This window comes from Bombus vosnesenskii, unplaced genomic scaffold (genome assembly GCF_011952255.1).
Source record: "Bombus vosnesenskii isolate JDL3184/JDL3185 unplaced genomic scaffold, Bvos_JDL3184-5_v1.1 scf7180000016275, whole genome shotgun sequence".
NCBI lineage: Eukaryota > Metazoa > Arthropoda > Insecta > Hymenoptera > Apidae > Bombus > Bombus vosnesenskii.
Genome location: NW_022884344.1, coordinates 707,646 through 724,469, shown reverse-complemented (window position 1 = coordinate 724,469; position 16,824 = coordinate 707,646). Strand labels below are relative to the sequence as shown.

Sequence of the window (16,824 nt, the reverse complement as noted above, 5' to 3'; positions counted from 1 at the left end):
CTGCTACTATCGCTGCTGCTGCTGCTGCTGCTGCTGTTGCCGCTTCTACCATTGAAAACGGGCAAACGCAAAAACTACTAGCTTCGTCAGAGCTTGGAACAAGTACGTTCGATATACAGGGTGTCTCAGCTAAATGAGATCATCTAAATATCTGTCTTATTTACGATTGTATGAAAAAACCTGTCAGAGCAAAGTCGCACAATTGCACGATTATTAGTATCGATGGTAAAATATATTACTGAAACGTACAAAGAAAGAGAGCGGTCGAATTTAACAGACTATCGTGCGATTAAATGTACCTGTTAGCAAGAAACTGTTTATTTTCAAGCTGTGGTTCTAGGTAATTCTAGGTATTGTCTGCTAAGTAGAATTTAAATCATTCCATCTTATAGGAAACAACGATTACGAAGCTAAAGCTGTATCCAACCGTTAATGCGAGAAACCATGTATATCGTAATCCGTACAAACGTAGGATAAGAAGAGATACGTAGATTTAAATCGTCGTTGTCTCGATATCGAAACTGCTTAAGAAATATAGACGTTCAAATATAGGTGTCAGTCTTTGCTGATTTTTGTCAAAGCTATTTCCACAGAAAAATTTATATACAGGGTGATTGGTAACTGGTGGTACAAGCGGAAAGGGGGTGATTCTACGCGAAAAAAGAAGTCGAAAATATAGAATAAACATTTTTCGTTCGAGGCTTTGTTTTCGAGAAAATCGACTTTGAATTTTCGGTCGGTATGCGTGCACTTTATCGCGTCTCGTTGTAACGGATCTCACTGTAGATCGTTGTCTCGATGGAAAAATTAAAAAAAAATTTTTATTCTATATCTTCGATTTCTTTTTTCACGTAGAATCATGCCCTTGTACCACCGCTTGTACCACCACTTACCAACCACCCTCTTTGTTACATATCGAAATTATTACTAATTCGACCCCCCATTCGAATCTTGCAATTTGAACCGAAAATATTTTCATGTTCTGCGACCGTTTCTCTTGAAATTATTATTTTTTCATTCGCGGACAACTGCCCTCGGATAATCAGCAGTATTGTCGATGTTTCAAGGTTCTTCGGATATCGTCGTACTTGTAAAGGCAACTTGAGACGATCAATGCGTATCCTCCATGTAATACGTACTGTCAATATTTCAGTGTACATTCTCCTCGTACGTATATTGTCTTTATATGTATACGTATGTCGTATTTCACGATCACTGGTTAGACCGTTAGGTTCAACAATTTTTCGAAACGCATGCCAATCGTAGGAAAATAATTTTGGAAATCTATTCACAAGCAATATTTTCCAAAATTTCCTGGATATACCACTTTCGTACGATCTTTTACGCGAAATTTTTACGCCGTAACGTGTCCTTGACTTTCTTCAAACCTTAATACATTAAAAAAGAGCTATTGAAATAACGAAGCACGCAAAATAAGAATCCGCGACGTATTTCAAAAAGGCGCAGGTGAGATTCACAATTAATATAAGATAAAGAAATACAGGAGTTTGAAAAGCTATATAAGCCATCGACATAGACACTGCTTATTGTCAGCCAGATGATTGCCAAATTCCATTCTTTTTATTTATCTTCTTCGTTATTTTTAATTATTCGAATCTACGAGGCGTAACTGTTAAGCGAATCTTTTTCTTCAACTGTTTTCCGTTTATTTGCTGTCGCTTGATTTGCGTTTATACAGGGTGGTTGGTAACTGGTGGTACAAGCGGGGAGGGGGTGATTCTACGCGAAAAACGAAGTCGAAAATATAGAATAAAAATTTTAAAAATTAAAAAGATAACGTCAATCGAGACAACGATCTACAGTGAGATCCGTTATAACGAGACGCGATAAAGTGCACGCGTACCGACCGAAAATTCAAAGTCGATTTTCTCGAAAACAAAGCCTCGAACGAAAAATGTTTATTCTATATTTTCGACTTCTTTTTTCGCGTAGAATCACCCCCTTTCTGCTTGTACCGCCAGTTACCAACCACTCTGTATAACTAGTTTTAACTTGGGTTTCGTCTTAGTCCTAAAGTAACATTTAAACTGCTTAGAATCGTTTGCGGTATCTTCCTCTTTAAACACCTCTTTACCTCTTTAAACAGCTCTTTTCAATGAACGCAGTTTCGACGAAATTGTACGCTGTTAACACTTCGTTCGAATTAGTAGAAAGTAGCGATATTTCGTCACTAGCTCTTTGTTTGGGTTCTGTAACTTTCTCAGACATTTTCAAACATCGATGCGCGTATATCAGCGAGTCCCATGTAAATGCAAAATTGACTTGATCTACGATAACAACTGCGCGTGATACGAATCCTCGTGAGGCTGTTTATGATCCTGGGAGATGATTTTGGTCCAGTTAATTGGGAAAGAACTATTTGCGTAATGAATTTACATCTACGTAAACACATAGGAGCGTGGACAAAGCAAATATAAGATGGAAACTTAAATATTGAAATGTCATTGGAAGAAAGAGAAACGCACTTGTATCACCACTTTGAAAATAAACGGTCCAATGTGATAAAGGTCTCGTTGCACGTACCAGAAATCCTATAAAACCAAACTTGTCCGAAGAAGTACTGAGAACTGAGAACTGAGAATCGAGAACGGCGAAGGATGATCGATGTAACGTGTTAAGAAAGATACAACGTACGTGTAGCTAAATTTTAAGGAAACCTAGCGGTACCGAAGTCGAGTTATCGAGCCTCGCAGTTTTCATACTGTGGCGGATCGGTATCAACGCGGCGCAACACCTCCCGGGCGATCCGCTGGTACCAACCGCCAACACTAGAGGGCTGCTACGACGACAACGAGTCTGTCTAACCCGCTAGCGGTCGAATATACGAGCGATTGATACAAATACCGCACCTAACGAGACTCGCTCTACGTCTAAGGGAGGGATTACCGGGCATAGCCTTACTGACGAGTCCACCGGTAGTCCCGGGACGAAACGCAAACTCTCTTTTCATCCGCCACAATACTTAGCGCGTAATCCCTGTGACGAGCCATCGCCAACATCACATTTCATTCGTCACGGTGAAAATTTTCAAACGACTAACGTACGACACGAAACTGTGTTTTCCATATTCTATGGAAGGGATGGAGCGGTAAAGCTACTCTTGCCGAGCTGAAAAAGCACGCACAGTGCAGTTGGATCAGCTTCTGGGATGGATATCAGCATCCAGAAACACACAGAATATCTGGAAACGCGTGAATGATCCAAAAACACGTCTAAAACGAATGTTGTAGAATATATATATAGATATAGATGAACGAACGATTAGAGTAGAGAGAAGAGCAGGCTAAAGTGACGAAAGGTATGTCTTCGTTATAATTATCGTAGTTTGAGAGACGTTGAAAGAACGTTAGTGTAGACCAAGTAGTTATCGAGTAATTCTTTGATGGAACTTTTCCTCGTTGGTTAACACGTTGGTCACCCAGCGTGATTCGGCTAAGCTTCCTGCGGGGCCCAAATCCGACCGCTGGTACGCAGAACGTAAATAGAGAGACAAGCGGGCATTCATTGTTTATCGCCTTCGATTCATCGTAAAGAAAAGATTATTTAGTTCTGAAATGGAGAAAGCGATAGGCTTTCCAGCTAGAGTATTCCGAGGGATCTCATGGCAGATATCTCGAATCTTTCATTTAGTCGAGAAGCAAACTCGTGAGACGTACATCGGTGATTTTTTCATCCTCAAAATGTTCAGTAAACAGCGTGAAAATATATTTGGAAGCGAGGAGAGTAGCGATGACGAAGTCTACGACTATCGTTCGAAGTGCCGAAAATCAGCCCAAATGTGTTTGGAACGTTTTAACAAATGCCACGCGATATAGCATAATGTAATATTTTATCCAGAATATAAATTAATAAAAAGTATGGTATAATGTGTTTTTGATATTTTTATGTTGTATACTCTATACATAATATCCTATATTCAATTAACTCGAACAAGAAGAGCGTCACCCATACTTTGTGACGGGGCCCCCACGGAAGTATATCCGTCACATAGCTATGGGTGACGTGGCGACGAACGTGTTTAAACCAAGTTCATCAAACTCCTCACTTTTACCGTATAATTTTATTTTACGATGTAACGTTCTCGTTAGACGGTCTGTAGTCCCGAACGCTACGATTTACAGATATAATGTTACGTTAAACCGTGCGTCGCCCTCGTTTCCCTCTTTGTATATTCCGCCCCTGCAAAGGAAACAAAGACCTCCGCTATGGGGATGTATGGCAGTCTGGTGCAAAGCCTGGTGGAAATGATTCGAGTTGAACGTAGAATTCGTTAGGCTGCTACGAATGGCAGTAAGGGGAAAGGTGCGGCATTTCAAACAGAAATACCAAAGAACATCGTTTCGTTACACCAATGTTCAGGAAATATCTAATAATCGTGCTTGACACACGTGTACAAATTGTTTCGCCCACAGCTATTAGCGGTACCTGCGAAACTTGCTTTCGAAGATTCGGTAGATCGTTGGACTCTCTCGTACGGTAGGATCGACGCAATTCACAATTTACGAACGCTATTTATCCAGCAATCCGTTGCAACACACTTTTCCCGTTTGTACAACGTAAATTCGGAATTTAATAGATGCGAGACGTTTCAAACGCCTATTTCGAAGCATCGTATTGGTAAATGGTAAAGAAGCAGTGAGGTGAGAAGAGGCTTTTCTTTGTTTGCCTTTCTTCTTCCCAGATGGCATTTCGCTCGTTCGACTCGGGCCTAAGCAGCGAGATAAGGAGACAAGCGACTCTTTGTACCTCTTTGTTCGAGCCTCGCGAGTTTTCTCTCTTTTCTTGACATTTTGCTCCCTCGAACATTGGTCCATAATTATTTTCATAAAACCATCGTATTCTTTATATATAAAATCTTACGATCGTTCCATTTTAACGACAAGCTTGCGTACAATAGCATTTTGGGGAAACGAACGTATACTTTGGTCCTAACGAAGGAAGGAAACAGCAGTTTATTTTTAAAGAACGAAAAGATACAATTTACAGAAGAAAACAAGGCAACGTTGCTTTTTAAATAAAAAAAAATGAGAATTAACACAGTAACTTGATAAAATCAAATTTTGTAACGCGTTCTTGTCGATAGACAGCCAATAATTTGCTAATTTACCAATGAAATTATACTTCTTTTCTGCCCGTTATTTCGCAAAGATTTTCAAATTCGAATCTGCTGGGTGGGTTTCAAATCTGGGGATCGAGCTAGCTCGTGTCAAAGCCTTCGCGATATCTTTTTCTTTTCTTTCCTTTTTCTTCTTCTTCTTCTTCTTCTTCTTCCTCTGGTATAGCCAGTGTTTCGTGTTTCGCGTTGCTCGATGCGCGAATCGTCGTCGCGTTGATAGATGAAAATTATCGTCTTCGATGAAATTCCTTCTGCGAATGGTGTGAAAATCGTTCCTACGCACACGTTTGTTTTCTAGTTCCACCAAATACCTCCAATTACGACCAATTACGACCAATTACGAAATAATGGACTTGTACTTTGATCGCTAAAGCTCTCTGACGATACCTGTGCACGATAAATATACAGGATAGTTGGTAACTGGTGGTACAAACGGAAAGGGGGTGAATCTACGCGAAAAAAGAAGTCGAAAATATAGAATAAAAATTTTTCGTTCGAGACTTTGTTTTCGAGAAAATCGACTTTAAATTTTGGCTCGGTACGCGTGCACTTTATCGCGTCTCGTTATAACGGATCTCACTGTAGATCGTTGTCTCGATGGAAAAATTAAAAAAAAAATTTTTTATTCTATATTTTCGACTTCTTTTTTCGCGTAGAATCACCCCCTCCCCGCTTGTACCACCAGTTACCAACCACCCTGTAGTAGAATCGTCGTGTATCCATTTTATAACGAAAACACCCAAATATCTCGTAGACTACGGATGATACGAACGTTGTGCGACTCGCGAGCAAACGTTTCGCGCCTAAATGGATTTATTTTACCTTGCAACTATACCCTTTTATCGCGTATTCTCGTAGCCGACGTGGAAACATTCTCAAAACACCGTACATACGTTTACATGTGGTTTTTGCCGGCCAGAAACCGAGAAGATAATCTCGAACTCGATACACCGACAGCATCGTCGTTATCCAATGTCCATGACAATGGTCTTACATCCGCGCTTTGTACATTTTGTACATCGTGGTGCGGTTGTGAAAGCAGTCGATCGTGTACGTGCTTCCCATCCTTGTTAAGTACAAGTAACAAGCGTTTCGAAAATCTTTCAATGTCGGTTACGAGAATATGCAAGGAAAAAATATAATTTCGGCTCTTCAAGGCTATCGTCGAAAAAGATGGTCCCTCTAGAAATCGTAAACGTTCGTTTCGAACAAACGTTTGTTCGTACGAGCCATAGTTTTTCAGATGAAACGTTTCTCTTATCGCGATTTATAGACGGAAAGCGCTTCGTATAAATTTCTAGAATAATTCGACTCAAACGGTAAATTATAAATCGTAACGTGAAAACGTAGAATTTCTTCCACTCGAGTCTCTCGACTGGACTTCGACTGAAATAGGAATGTGAAAAGATATTTCAGAATAGCGAAAAATATCCGTGATATTTATTCAATTAAAATTCAATTAAAAATTATTTATTCAAATAAAATTGAAATTCCGAACGTTTCAAGTAATTCGAAGTTTACGATAGATATTTTATCGGAACTATACTTCGAGAACGTTGAGATTCTCACGAAACTCGATTGTTCGAGTCGATGTAAACCTACACTGACAGAGAGTTGACAAGAATATCACGTAATACGCTTGTCGAGTCTTCTCGTCAAATTTCCTACTCGATCTCATCGGAAAAACAACATACGCTGCTACTTACGTTACTCGTCATCCAAAGGAATCTTGATCTCGTCATGAAAACAAAGTGTTTTCGGAAAATCCGATTAGAAATTCTCTATCGTCGTTCGTAATACACTCGACGCGATTAAAGTACAACCGAGAACGTTTTTCGTTGCATAGTCGCAAATGGCAGAATAACAGTGGATCGTGTTACACACGCTGTAAAGAATATACTTCAAATACAGCTCGTTCGTGTAATCTTCCTTTGAAATGTCTCCCTTCGTGATATATTCGACTGACATAGCCATGTACGTACGTACAAGCCATATGGACGGCGATAAACGTATGAAAAATGGTTAATATTAATTATAATAACGATACATTTATTTGTATTCTAAGCCCATAACCTATTACAAGCGGACTGTTGGATACTTGTTTCTAATTTCTTACGTTGTACCACTGTATAATCTAAACACCGCCGCATTAAATGTCATATTACGAATGCAAAAAACATGCGTCGAAACGTTTGGAATATGTGTTTGCAATGGCATTCTAAAAGTTTCAACATCGAGTTTACGTTAAAAAAGATAGATATGATGTTAAAGATAGATACGAAACTCGCTCGATGACAGGTATATTTCTTGTTTCAATTTCAATTTATCAGCACGTTCCTCTACGATAATGTCGACAATGTAGTATAACTACCAACGCTTTCATTGGTTCGCAACAACTGCTTAGAGGTCTAGGTGTCACTGCTGATGCTGTTTATAGTTTATCGCGAGATTTAAAATCTAACATCTATGTCCTCTTTGAAACTCGCGTTCATTTGGCGAAGCAGAAAAGTATTCGGTAAAGAATATCAGCAGCTAACTGCGTCAGAAATTGCATGCCACTCGCAAGTAGCAGAGCAGAGCAGAGCAGAGCAGGGCAGAGCAGGGCAGAGCAGAGCAGGGCAGAGCAGGGCAGCAGTAGCGGCAGATAACAGCAGCTAGAAACGACGAGGAGGAGAGGTTGAAACTGTGATGCCTGCAAAAAGCACGGCAGACAGCGTCGATCGTTTTTGCTTGGCGTCAGCCGCGTTCCTACCGCCGCGTCGTACTTCGTGGTGGTACATCGCTCCTTCTACCCCCTTCTTCCTCTCTCTTTTCTCACTACCTTCTCCGTCCTCTTCTTGCCCACCTTGCTCTTCTCTTTTCGTCCCTCAACAATCCCTCCAGCAAGTGCCTCTCTCGTCTTTCTCTTTGTATATCGTATGTCCACCTCGAGGAGCCGTGCAGCGTAAACGGATAAACTTGCTTTCAAAATTACTTTCAACTTGCAGGATTCACGCGTTCGAAAACTGGATTACGTGATTAGGTTAAGAAATATGACGATATTCCGTAGGATACACGTATCGACGATGGATACGGGTGAAAATCAAAGTCTTGGTCATTAACTCGGTCGGTTCGTTCAACCGACAGATACAGCAAAATTGAAAAATACTGTTACTCTCTGCGAATGTCTAAAACGTGTATAAACGCGAGATATGGTTTCGTATAGGAATCAACCTTACCATCGAGTTGGAAACCAGAGATAACAAAGTATACGCTTTGAAATCGTTTGAAACTGAAAGCTACGTAATCTCGTTATCTGTTTGAGTAAGCAATCTGTTGTTATATTTCTGATTTATAAATATCATTACGATCTCGCGACGTTATTCGAGCAGGAACATTTCGAGGATACGTACGTACATTCGGATTACACACTATCGTAATATTGAAACTTAGTATAATTACATTTATTATTTGAGAATGATTTTAGTCTTTTTATATCATCTTAGGAAGAACAATTGCCTGGTTTATGCAAAAGGTAGAAGTAAGTAGCGGCTATTAAACTTATTATTACAGAAGAATTAAAGTTTAAAATTAAATTAAATTATTATTACAGAATTATTAAAGAATTCCTTAGGTTTTTCAAGATCGTTGCTCGGTAAAATAAATATCTGCCTCGAAATCGTGCAACGCCTGTTTCCAACATATTTCTCTATCGTATTTTCTGATCTTCCTTGGAATTTTCGAAAGATTTGCTTTCCAAGACGTTCGATAGAAATGGCGTATCTGGATAATGCGAAATCGATAACTTTAGAAAGAGTCGGTCGATTTGACTTGTCACAAGGTCGTATAATCGCACATACGTACAAATACGTGCTTTTTACGAGTATAGCGATCGTGTGAAAGGGAAAAAGGCGAACAACCTAAGGTCATGAAAATCTCAAACTAAAGTCTCAGATGAAATTTTATTAAACGTTCGAAGAAAAGCAAGGAGAAAGATTCGTCGGTGGACTTTGGATCAGGATCAGGATCGTCGCAGCAATTTTTCGTACAGGAGTTCGTTTCTTCGAGAAACATCATATAGCAAATTATATGGCGTTCAAACGATGTTAGTTTCTGCGTACAACGCAACGTTACGATCTCTTCTCGTATAATAGCGTATCAGCTCATTTTTGTCGGTCTTCTATCTCCGATATTCCAGCATTTTTTCTTCCATTCGAGGTATCAGGCTTTTCCATGTGTCGTACACCGTAGGTTATTTATCTCGCGCGTTATTATCGTACATCTGGAAATCTAGAAATTAAAAGTCTATTTTCTGTCAAACTGATAAATCTATTCGAAAATTAGCTAAACATGGCATTTATTATATATAAGGATTGATTATTATCGTACATCTGGAAATCTAGAAATTAAAAGTCTATTTTCTGTCAAACTGATAAATCTATTCTAAACATGGCATTTATTATATATAAGGATTGATTATTATCGTACATCTGGAAATCTAGAAATTAAAAGTCTATTTTCTGTCAAACTGATAAATCTATTCGAAAATTAGTTAAACATGGCATTTATTATATATAAGGATTGATTATGTATAATTCTCCTATCAAGTCGTACGTTTGGTCTCTGACAAAGACAACGTAGAAACATCGGATTACAAAGAAAATACAACCTGATTTAAGTAATCCGTATGATGAGCATGACTCAATGTCACGAGTCAAAGGATCGAGTTATTTATGTAGTATCGTGAAAAAAAGGCCTGTGGCGGCACTCGATAGCAAAATACTATCATTCAACACTAACTAGTCGCGCGGCGACAGCGCAGTGGTTAGCGCCTTAGGTTACGAACGTTCGGAACCCGGGTTCGAATCCCAGCGATCGGAATCCGATTTTTCTTCCACGATACAAAAATGAGAAGAAAAGCGGCCGTACCCAGCAGCGACGCCTACACCCTTAAGCACTCACGATACTACAATTTATAATTGTAATTAATAAAAGTAAAACGTTAACGATAATGAGACCGAACGTGTGTAAATCGATAGAACATATCGTATGGTTGCGATAGATACGCTGTTTGATTTTAGTATCATTTTTTCTATTTCAGTAAGCAAGCGGTATTCGATGGGAAGAAAGCTATTAGAGGAGGCATTCCATTCGTTTTTCGTAAGTACGCCAGGCAAAACGGAATAAATAATTGCTTGGAGGTCGACAAAAGAAAAGTTATTAGGAAAAATATAGAGTGGCGGACGGAAGAAAGCTTAAAAGTTCATTTGGCAAGAAACATGGTAAAACGAAATTACCGAATAACGACAATCATCACATTTTCTAATTACTATTATTCAAGTCAAGTAAGCAAAACTTGATATCAAGTAGACGATTTACAGCTACTTTAGCCATTATTTGCGTAAAATTGTCATGGTAAAACTTGTCTCGCTTTCAAATTCTAGTCGGTACATCTGTCCCGATGAAATACCAATTTTACCATTTACGACTGTCTTTTGTCCGCCATCAATATACGGAATTAATAATATTAATCGCGTATTGCCTCCACTTGACGCAGCACAATTTGGAGCATGGACGTTTGGACCGCCTCATGGTTTTGCTAGAATCGTCCGTTGGAACGTAGAAAAGCCGCCTGAACGTTTGCCGAGCGGTGACGTCGAAGCAATTTTCTCTATTATGGACAGCGAATTCACCCGATCAATGTGGAATTACCCATTCAAATTGACATACAGACTGATACTTCGGGAAAAGGAACTACATTTTAACATTGGCGTATACAATCCTAGTAAAGATCATACGTTTAGTTTTAATTTATTGCTGCATACTTATTTTAAAGTGCCAGATGTTAGGAGATGTCAAATTACCGGCCTTCATGGATGCACGTTTATCGACAAGGTATAATCGTAGCAACGTTATCGACGATCAACAAGGTTGAAAAGGACAGAAAGTTCCTTCCGTTTTTCCTAGCCACGATTCAATTGCTCTAAAGAAATATTATTTCCAAGTAGTTGCTTTTCGTTCACCTGGCACGAGTTCAAACGCAAGAAGCCACGCGACAAAAATTACTGCAACTTGCAAGAATTGCACGCTCGGACTGTCGTTTATTCTTTGCAACTTGGACTCGGTCTCTTTCTCTCAACATTGAACAACAATTGTACGCCGATGGACTAACGAACGAATAGCTGAATGACACCGATCGAAAGACACGTAAATCTGAAAGAAACGAATACAAAAGAGCAAACACCGTTGTTCGATTTGGCCGTAGAAACGGAACGAATTTTCCCTTCGAACCAATAAATCGGTTTTTTTACTATTGATTAATTTTTCAGAAATATCTACTAAAAGAAACCTATTCTTCCTTTCAGACAAGAGACAACCAAATTTTTCAAGAAGGTCGCGACGTAGTGACCGTGTGCGAATGGACAGACAGAATTTATCAGAACACGCAGCCAGAACACATCATTACTAACGTCGTATCCGGTAGGAAAATGCGAGTACAAAAGTACAATTTTCCTGATACAGTGGTTTGGAATCCGTGGCAGGAAAAGGCTCGTGACATACCAGATTTCGGCGATGACGAGTTTCCCAACATGATATGCGTGGAAAGCGGACACGTCAGCAGCCCTGTTATATTACTTCCTGGAACAGCTTTCGAAGCTAGTCAAATCTTACAGGTATAATAGTAGCAATACATCTAAAGTAACAATTATTCTACATATTTTTTTACATATTTTCCACCTAATAATTCAATAATGTTATATAAAGCGTAGGTTGTCGACAAATTACAAACAGATTCCTGAAAAATACAAAACGATTGAAAGATATTAATCTTTAAATGTCCGGATTACACGTGATTATCACCAACGACGTTCACAACGATTCACAATAGCTCTACGTTCGTTGCATTGCACAGGAGTATTATTTACATCACAAGTATCATTTCGAGCAAGATGTTACCTTATTCTACGAAATGACGAACCATTTATCCTAAACGATATTTAATCGTACAATAGATTCTTTACAAGAGAATTCTCTCATTTTCTCATCGCATGTTAGTTAACATCGCATGCACGTTCTACGATCTAGCACTTGTTCGAAAGAAATTGATTAGCAACTGCCAAATACACTTACTCTGTATACTTGTACAACTCTTACTATCTATCTTGTACAACTCATACTCGAAAATGGACATTAACACCAATATTTTTATGATACACCAAGAAATCTAATATGCCACGAAACGACAGAATACTAATTTTGATGAATGACAACTTGTAATTTATTATAAACAACAAGGATAAAGATTATCGTAAAATTGTATAATTATTAATATCGACTGTAGCAGATACTATTTGCGGATATAAAGAAACGCGTTGAATTTAACAAACAAAAACGACGACCTTCTTTTTCTTGAAAATCCACTCTACAATTAAATGCTGTTAGATTGTTTACGTATTTTCAAGCTACAAGTGGTCCATATTATCGCAGAATCAGCAACAAATACACCAAAATTTTTCTTTCTGAATATTAAACTCTGAGTGTGTGTGTGTGTGTGTGTGCGCGCGCGCGCGTGTGTGTGCGTGTTTATTTATTTATTTTATCGTGATAATCGCCTCTTCTCGAAATTTCAAAACGTTCCATATGACAGATAGGATAACATGTAATACAAGCGAGTATGAGGTGATAGAATGACCTAAATAAAAATAAATAAGAATTTTCGTCGGAGGCTTAGTTTTCGAGAAAACTGACTTTCCAAATTTCTTCGATATAGGAAAAGACTCAATCGGAACACACGGCAAGTACGACAATGACAATGACCTTGTTTTCGAGTAACAGCTTGCGCCTTCTTATCTTCTTTACGCAGACTTGGAGACAGCTCCTTTACCTACCTCCCCATTTGAGAAATTGCTTAAAATGATCAGGTCCAGCATCGCCAGGAGCACGAATGCATCGCATCGCATCGCATCGTACATTGTTCAACTATTTCCAACGGCTTATACGGATTTATACATTGTTGATGGCCACGTTGACGATCAAACAGTTTCAACGGACAACGTCAACGTACCTTTATATGTAAACAAGGGATTTTAAATGCCTCGATAACCAATGATCGAATGAATTCAAACAAGGCCAACACGACCTACCCACCCCGCATATATATTTGTCAGGAAATCATTGATCCAAAATCCAAGTAATACCCAGCATAGAGTAATAAGCTGTGACTCGAGAACAAGCGTGCCGAATCCTGTTTAGTTAACGATTGGTCTAAAACTTTATAATAAACTTTCAAATTTACTTTACTCAGAAACGAAAAGAATCATTTTATGTCCGCTTCTACGTATTATCCAGCCTTGTATTAAATTTTGTATGAAATAAATCGCGCTCTTAAATTGACAACTTTACTACATGTGTACTACATGTATATTGCTTTAAACACTTTATTTCGGTGCTCGTATTTCACCTGTTACAGAAACCTTACGAACGTAAGTGTTCGGACGCCTTCGTTAGCCACTGTTTGCCACTTCTGTTTCAATTTGTCCTTTCCTATTGTACGGTTGCACTGTTTTTTCACATTATATACATTCAACTGTGTGTTTGTTTATGTGCGTATGTACACATGTGCGTTTACGTGTGCCGACGTTGTCAACGACCACACCTTGTTGTTGGCAGCGTTTCTTTCTGACTTTTCAAGTCAATATTTGTGTTCTGATATTATCTATCAGATGCTGATTCTACGATCTTGTTCTTTTTATCCATATGTATTACCCAATTGTACTCCTTGTACGATTGTATTAATTGTAAAAATCGCTAACTTCTTCGTCATATCCATTCGAGTATTCAATTCCGGTTAGAGCCTTGCGTCTTTTTCCTTACTGTCGTACGTTCTAGCCTTGTTGTTTCGTGTTTGCATTTATGTACCCTTATTTAGATACCCTTAGGTATTTTTTATAATTTCTTCAGCCATTTCTATAGATATTCCTTGGCGATATGCTCGTGTAGTGCTTCCTCTGCCCATTTTATTTAAACAAATTAAACAGATCGTACAAATTATACAAATTAAACAGATCATACAAATCATACAAATTAAACACCTAGTAATAGTTTCAATTAGCTGTTCTAATATTTATACGAATTACATTACTTCTGTACTTTAGGTAATGTGAGTAGAGGGTGGACCAACGCCGCACGTAGCAGCCGGAAATAATACGAATTCGTTATTTCCGGTTTCCTCTCCACCAGGTACCGTTTGGCCAACTAGTACCGGATGGCTATATATGCCACCACCTCCTCCACCACCGCCACCGCCACCTCCACCACCATCAACACCTTCGACACATCCATCGCGCTTACATGCTCACTGTATCGCTCAAACTTGCACTATATGTTCTCTCAATCTTTAAAAGGAATATTACGAAAAATCAACTTTCACATACTCCTTTCATCTTTTGTTGCTTTTATCCACTTCTCCCACGATACTTTTACAGCAACATCTACAATATTAAATATCACATTATAATTCATTTCAATTAAAACCCTATTCATTTCATTACATCAAATCATATGTTTCCATGTCTTTTCTATCGTCGCTCAATAGTATCGTTATGCAACATAATTGGATACAAGTGAAATGCAATTATAAAAATATATCGACGTACATATAAACAGAACAGATATAAGAAGTTATTAATAAAACTTGTTTCTTCCTATTATATTATTATAAATATATACTTAAAATAATATGCTACGCAAAAATAATAGCTTCAAACTATTGCAAATTACTCTGCAATTACTATTCAACCTACGAAGGAAAGGTTACTTTTTAAATTGTTGTTACAGCTAAACAGAGTAGCGTCACGCTTGAAATATGAACTTTTATTGGTTTTTAATAATATTGATGATATATAGTGGGAAAACGTTCCTATATTGCTATACATTGTATATTGTAGTCTCGTGAATCAAAAACGAAAAATCAGTAACGTATCTTCAAACTTATTTGGCTAATTTGACAAAAAAGCTCAATGTTCGGACAAGCAAGACAGAAACATTATATAATTAATGTGTTTATCAGCTGTGATTAAAAAATATATATACATATTTCTTTCCATTTTCACTTTTTACTTAAACAATAAAGACATCTTTTCGCCTAAATTATACCATATGACATTTTGTTGTTGTGTTTCTTTCATAAATTAATGTAATAAAGTTTTAGCGCAGATATTACAATGTTCATTGATACTTATAAAGTGATGTCTCACATTCTCTAATAACTCCACTACTTTATTTAGAAACAACATTTTTAATATTCCCAACCAATTTTCCATTAGACAATTTTTATCTCAAAAACCCCAAATGTTACTTGGCTATAAATGTATTATATGTATTTTTTAAACATACTAATACGAAACGTGTAAAATGTACGTACATTCTGATATTGGAGTTGTGCTGATATTTTAAAACATTCCCGTATTTACGTTCTTCTTCTTTTTTCTTCTCTTCATTTTTTCTCTTTTCTTTTTTCTTCTTTTTCTCTTTTTATTCTTTTTCTTTTTCTAAAGAATCATAATTTTCTTCCCCTATCGCACTACTTTCAACTATCTTATGTACAAAATTTTATGTGTTTTCCATACTCTCAAGTTTTATTATATATTTAGGAAACTTTGTAACGTGCAATTTTGGATACATTATTACATTATAGTTCTACTTCTAACGTATTTCAAAGGTATACGTAGTAAACTCACTTTAATTGTATTAACTCTGAGTGCACAACTCGTCTACAAAATGATACATACAGTTATGGTGCTAATATTACAAACACAATGTTTTAATAGTATATTATTCCAATAGTTAAGCTCAATTAGCATTTATTATTACTGTAATTTTAACAGAGGGACAAATTTTTGTCAAGTTTCCAAGTACACTATGCACTTTATATTGTATCGTATGAACTGAGAAAGGCATACGACAATGATATGTCTTCGAAATAGATGTAAACAGGATATTTATACCATATAATATTAAGCACTCTTAGTATAATAAAAACGACTCTATATATGTATTAAATATTTGTAAAAATATTACAATATCTATGTTATATTCAGTAATTAACTCTTTAGAAGCGAAATCGATTTTGAAATATATCTACAGGAATACAATTGTGTACAACACTATCTACGGTTTGCTATTAAGTCCTTAATATTTATACTGTTATTAAGATTTACGATGTAGATAGGATATATTAATAATTTAGTGCAAAACATGAATAATATGTCAAACATAAATATACAGGGTGTCTTCCTGGCCAGAGTGTGACTGAAATGGCAAGAGACAGAAAAATATTTCACAAAACAAAATTGAATAGCTTCGAATGGTGCATGACCTGCTGCTGTATGTGTTCACTCTGGAAGAAGTGGAAATATCTTGGAAATTTTAGGGTCATCTCTGTTTCCTTGACTAAATGAGACTATACATTCTTTTATATACCTATCAATGTATCTTTTTATTCTTTATTAAAAAAAAAGAAAAGAAAAAAGACAATAGGGCAAAAGTTGACTCGTTTACAAAATACTTTAACTTTATATAACTTATCATATGAAATACAAGGAAAGAAATATCACAGTGCTTTTGTACTTTCCATGCAATGATTTTTACAAAATCAAAGTTAGAATATTTTTTAAACTAATTTCAAAATTATGGCTAGATCTAGTTGC

General features: G+C 37.2%; 1 protein-coding gene across 3 annotated transcripts in view; it reads left to right on the top strand.

Annotated features, from left to right (window-relative positions):
- LOC117242678 (glucose-6-phosphate 1-epimerase) overlaps window positions 1–15,445 on the top strand; it is a 38,205-nt gene extending 22,760 nt beyond the window's left edge. Inside the window, exons 3-6 of one of the 3 annotated variants that reach the window (XM_033509571.1) lie at window positions 10,218–10,276; window positions 10,674–11,011; window positions 11,482–11,790; window positions 14,272–15,445. In XM_033509571.1, the coding sequence (XP_033365462.1) occupies window positions 10,218–10,276; window positions 10,674–11,011; window positions 11,482–11,790; window positions 14,272–14,280 (715 nt within the window). In that variant the 3' untranslated portion in view covers window positions 14,281–15,445. Of the gene's footprint in view, window positions 1–10,217; window positions 10,277–10,673; window positions 11,012–11,481; window positions 11,791–11,881; window positions 12,679–14,271 lie in introns of those variants that run through there. The other 2 variants (XM_033509570.1, XM_033509569.1) reach the window with 2 other exon arrangements.
- Window positions 15,446–16,824: the final 1,379 nt, after the last annotated feature.